Source organism: Capsicum annuum, chromosome 2 (assembly GCF_002878395.1).
Source record: "Capsicum annuum cultivar UCD-10X-F1 chromosome 2, UCD10Xv1.1, whole genome shotgun sequence".
NCBI lineage: Eukaryota > Viridiplantae > Streptophyta > Magnoliopsida > Solanales > Solanaceae > Capsicum > Capsicum annuum.
The window spans coordinates 107689227-107694026 of NC_061112.1; the positions used below are offsets into that span (position 1 = coordinate 107689227).

General features: G+C 31.5%; 1 protein-coding gene across 2 annotated transcripts; it reads left to right on the forward strand.

Annotated features, from left to right (window-relative positions):
* The first annotated feature begins 648 nt into the window (after positions 1 to 648).
* On the forward strand, positions 649 to 2981 carry LOC107857972. 2 transcript variants are annotated; one of them, XM_047407888.1, is made up of 4 exons: positions 649 to 1266; positions 1576 to 1750; positions 1844 to 2031; positions 2718 to 2981. In XM_047407888.1, exons 1-4 carry the CDS (start codon positions 1180 to 1182, stop codon positions 2796 to 2798), a joined length of 531 nt encoding a protein of 176 aa, XP_047263844.1. In that variant the 5' UTR covers positions 649 to 1179; the 3' UTR covers positions 2799 to 2981. The 2 variants fall into 2 exon arrangements, with proteins under 2 accessions (XP_047263844.1, XP_047263843.1); XM_047407887.1 differs by having other exon boundaries at positions 1576 to 2031.
* Positions 2982 to 4800: the final 1819 nt, after the last annotated feature.

Here is a 4800-nt window from a genome sequence, read left to right on the forward strand (position 1 = left end):
GACATTAGATTGCAAGAATCATTCAACTAGAATCTATTAATACTTTTAGATCTTCTAATTTATTCTTCTCATTCAAGAATATGAAGAGAAGTGTGAAAAGTGTGAAGAGATGTGTGAATAGTGTGATGAAAGAAAGGGGAAATACATTTAGTCCTCCACATGGCATCATTTGAGTGGCATTATTCTTGGGCATGCTGCCCATAAATCTACCCCACCCCACGATTAAATCAAAGTGTGAAAAGTGTGAACGGTATGATGAGAGAGGATGGGCATACATCCTGTTCTCCACATGGCAGTCTGAGTGACATTGTTCTTTGCTTCCCATAAAGCTTAGTCTCCCACCCACTTTGCCTTCCACATGTTAGTGTTTTGTGTTTGACGTTGTTGTATGTGTTGAGTTGTGTGTTGTGTTGTGACGTGTTGTTGTATGTGTTTTATGTATTTGGATTCTCTCTAAAACCTTTTTCTTTCTTTCTCTCAATCTATACATCTGACTGTCTTCAGCCGCTTGCTTTCTCTCCCTCCCAACCTTTCTTGTATACTCTAAATTGATTTACTCCATTCCCCCCCCCCCCTCCCTTATTCTTTGTTATTCTTCATTAAGATATCTATATATATAGATTGGATTTTTATCTTTTTTTTTGTAAGGTTTGATCCATAGGTAAGATAGGTATGAGCTAATCTTATCTGAGTTACTCTCATTTTGAAGAAAAAGAATTGGAGTTGGTGGCTTTTTTGTGTTTGTTTTTAATTTTATTCTGAGTTGATTCTTGTGTGCTTTACTTTCCATTTTGATGTGTCTATGGAATGTTGTGTTTTTAAGTTAATTTTGCTGTTAAATTTTGATCTTTGGTGATTTTGAATTGAAATGGTTGAAGGGTTTTGCAAAGTTTGATCATTGACGGTTAAGCTATTTTCCTTATCTAGTTAAGTTTTAAGTTTCCTTAATTGTGATTGTGTTGTTTTATTTTTCTAATTGAATGTATACTTAGGTTTTAATGACTACTTAATTGCAAATGTCCAGTTTTCTTTATCTACCTGAATGTTAACTTGGTTTTAACGATTCTTTAATTTTCATTATGTTGTTTTCCTTATCGGGTTGACTTATAACTCAGGTTAATATAATTCTATCATTGCTTTAAGAAATGGTAAGTGGACATTTCATCATATCCTTCACTAATGCTTGTCTATGATCTGCAGAAATTTACTTCAATTATCTTCTTCTCTTCATTTAACAAGATGTCTGTGATGCCTCATCAAATTCAGGTATAGATTGTAATCAGGGAATAGAGTAAAGTTTCTGATACATCCTTTATGGGATTCTAAGTAATTTGGTTAGTTGGCTATTAACTTCCAACTTGTTGATGAGGGTTCAACTACCCTACTTGTAATCTACTTCACAATTCATCTTCTCCTACCCCATTTTTTTTTTAAAAAGTACATCCAAATATTTGAATAAAAGATGAGTTTTCTCCAAATCGAACTCCCCTTACATCTTCTATTTTTGTACTTTAAATATATATTCCTCATCCTTCTTTGTCTAAATTGTTGAATATGAATGTAACAAAAATACAGGAATACAATGGACATAAGGGTATCTGGATGTATGAATGCATCTACTGTAAAATGAACTTTTTCTCAAGCCAGGACATAGCAGGACACACTAGACGTCACTTCAAAGATGGGTGGATTAAAGGAACCCCCCAAAATAGAAAGTTTGTGAAACTTTCTGATTATCCACAACAACTAGGTTCTGCTAATACCTTATCAATTTCCAATCAACAACTTGTTTCAGCAAAAACATTTGAAAATGACTCCTCAAATGCTCATCATTTGCCAAAAGGGGTTGTGAAGATTTTTGGAAGCTTGGAAGCTCGGCCTTTACCTCAAGCTTCATCCAGCAGAAGACCACGGACCCCTGCGCATCCTTTCAGAGTTCATGATGTCATGGTACTATCTAGGATCAAGGATCGTCTTACCGGAAAGAAGGAAAAAGCTATTTCACGTATTCTTGATAGTGTTATGGATCAGGTTCTTGAACTTTCTTTAGCTTTTTACTTTATGACTAAAATGATTTATGTTTTTCTCCTTCTTTTGTTTTAATCTTTTGTTTATGTGGATATATTCTATGATCAAATTCATAAGTCGTGGAAATACAAAGGACTAAGGACTATATCAATCCCAGTTTTTATATGAGATAAGTGAAACAAAGATTTTTGAATAAAAATAACATTGATTTTAGCTAATCTTCCGATCAAATACGAGATGGGTTTAATCACAAAATGTTTACTAGGAAAGCACAATTAATTCCTTGAACCAAATGATGCCTTAAAGAATTTCTTTTTATAGCTTACTCTAGTGAATTGGATCCTTCTTTATGAATTTTTATTAATTTCCCCCATGAATCATATTTTCACGTAGCATTCAAATGGATTAATGTTTGCTTAGCTTTTTAACCTTCCATAACAACAACATTTTTTGTCCCTATTTATGGGGTCAAATAAATACGTTCTACGAAGAAAGTTTTGGAATATTAATTTTATCGAGACAAACTAGAAAATCTAATGCCTCAGGAGCAGAATCTTTCTCAAATTCTAAGGTTTCACGTCTCCACCTAATCCCTCTTTCATGACCACATATCTTTTCGGCTTAGGATGCCAGAGATCTTTGTATATGCAACAACTTCGATGATTAACAGGAGTGTTATCTTGTTACAGGTAAAAGAATCAAGGAAGAAGGGCATTGAGGTGGATGTGATCACCATTGAAGACTCGGATGATGAGTCCAAAACTATCTGATCATATTGTTGAAACATATGATGTAGTTTCGATCATATTGTTGAAACATATGATGTAGTTTCGGTGTTGTTTCTTTTTAATTAAGGTTTTGAAGAATATTATCAAAATATTACTTGAAGTGTCATATTGAATATGTGGACAATATGATAGTAGTTTCTTTTCTATATCATCTAGGAGTACTGGGTTGTCCCTTTATCCCATATGTTGTATTAATATATGTATTCAATTGTTACATATTTAGAATATGTTGATGATATAGTAATTTCTTTGTCTAGGGAATAGACGTAAATTCAAATTGATTTAGAAAATGCCTGAGCATTTGTGTAGAAAATGAACAAAAGAGCTCAAGATTGTTACATGATAAAATTTATAGCTTCTTCTTATGCAAATAATTAATATTTATCGTAGCCTACCGTTCATGACTTCTTAGTATTATAAGTATATGATGGTTGGAGACTAGAAAAATTACGTAGAGAATTGATAAGCCATAAATTATATACATTTTTTGGGATACTTTTTTATTGCAAATTCATTGGAGTTAATAATTTCCCCACAGGTACGATTATTACTCAATATATAGATATTATGCTTTGTACTGATAATAGACAATGCTCAATTTTTGAATTATCCAGTTATTCCTATCTTTCTTTGTTAATTATTGAATATAAATGTGTATGAAGCAGAAAAGGTAAAAGAATTTCAATCAAACACTATTAGAAAGAAGTGTGTCAATTTATTATCTTCTTTAATGATGTTTCGTTTGACTTTTTTTTTTTCTGAAAAATAGGGAGAAAAAAACTAAAAACATTTGGTTATAGCTCCTTTATTTTAGTAGAATAAAATGTTTTTGTAGGATAACGAAGCTTCAATGGTATGAATCTTGTTATATCTTATATAAATGTAGTGACTATCTTCTTCTACAATAAATTTTTTACTTTTAGGCAAATCTGTAAAATAAAATTGGCCAAAATCTCATTATTTCTAGTCAAATATATTTTTCCTTAAAATTGAAGCTCTTGTATTTAAAAATTAGTAATAAAAAAATCATGCGACCAAAGAATATAATCTTCTCACTCTATTAACATGAGACAATACTGGAGTAAAGACTATCAAATTACCAAATTCATTGGGGTAATTAATAGAGAGAATACTCACAAAAATACATGAAGTTTGACTGAATTACCAGTTAAGCATATTGAACTTTGTGGGGGTCCTATTACCCCCAAACTTTTTTTTCGTATTTAATGGCATATATCTGCCACTTGGCCCATTGCGTTTTAGTCATGCGCATTGAGCGTGTGAAACTGTTAAAAAACGTTAAAAACTACTATTTCTTTGCCAAATAGCCCCTAAATTTTTTAATTTTTTAAAGTTTTATATTGTTTATGTATTTATTCATTCTTCTTTCTTATCTTCTATCTTCTTTCTTTATTCTCTCCAATAGTGGAGCTTCAACAATGGTTGCTCCATTTCATCACACACATACACGCCCAAATGGGTCATATTCAATACACCCAATTTAATTACATTAATTTGATTCAATTTCAACACACACACCCCAAATGGGTCATCTTCAATTCCATCAAAATGACAAAATTTAACCCACCATTATCACCACCGACCAACTACCTTTCATCAACCACCAACTAAGGGAAAAAAAAATCCACCAAGAGAGGGGAAAAAATTATTCATCGAAACTAGAAATAAATTTGAATAATTCTTGAAGAAAGTTTTGAATTTGAAACTTTGAATAATTTCTAATTCAAATTCAATTTTCATTTTCCAATTTCCAGTTTCATTACCTTCAATGTACCACAGATTGTGTTCAATAGTTGGAAATTGAAATTTGAATTTGGATTTCCAATTTTTTGGACTTCAAATTTGTAATTGACTCAATAAAATCATTTGGAATTGGATTTGTAAAGGAATTTGAGTTGTGGAATCTTTAATATGGTTATAATGGTGAAAACATGTTGAAAAGTGATAAAATAGAGAAGACAAA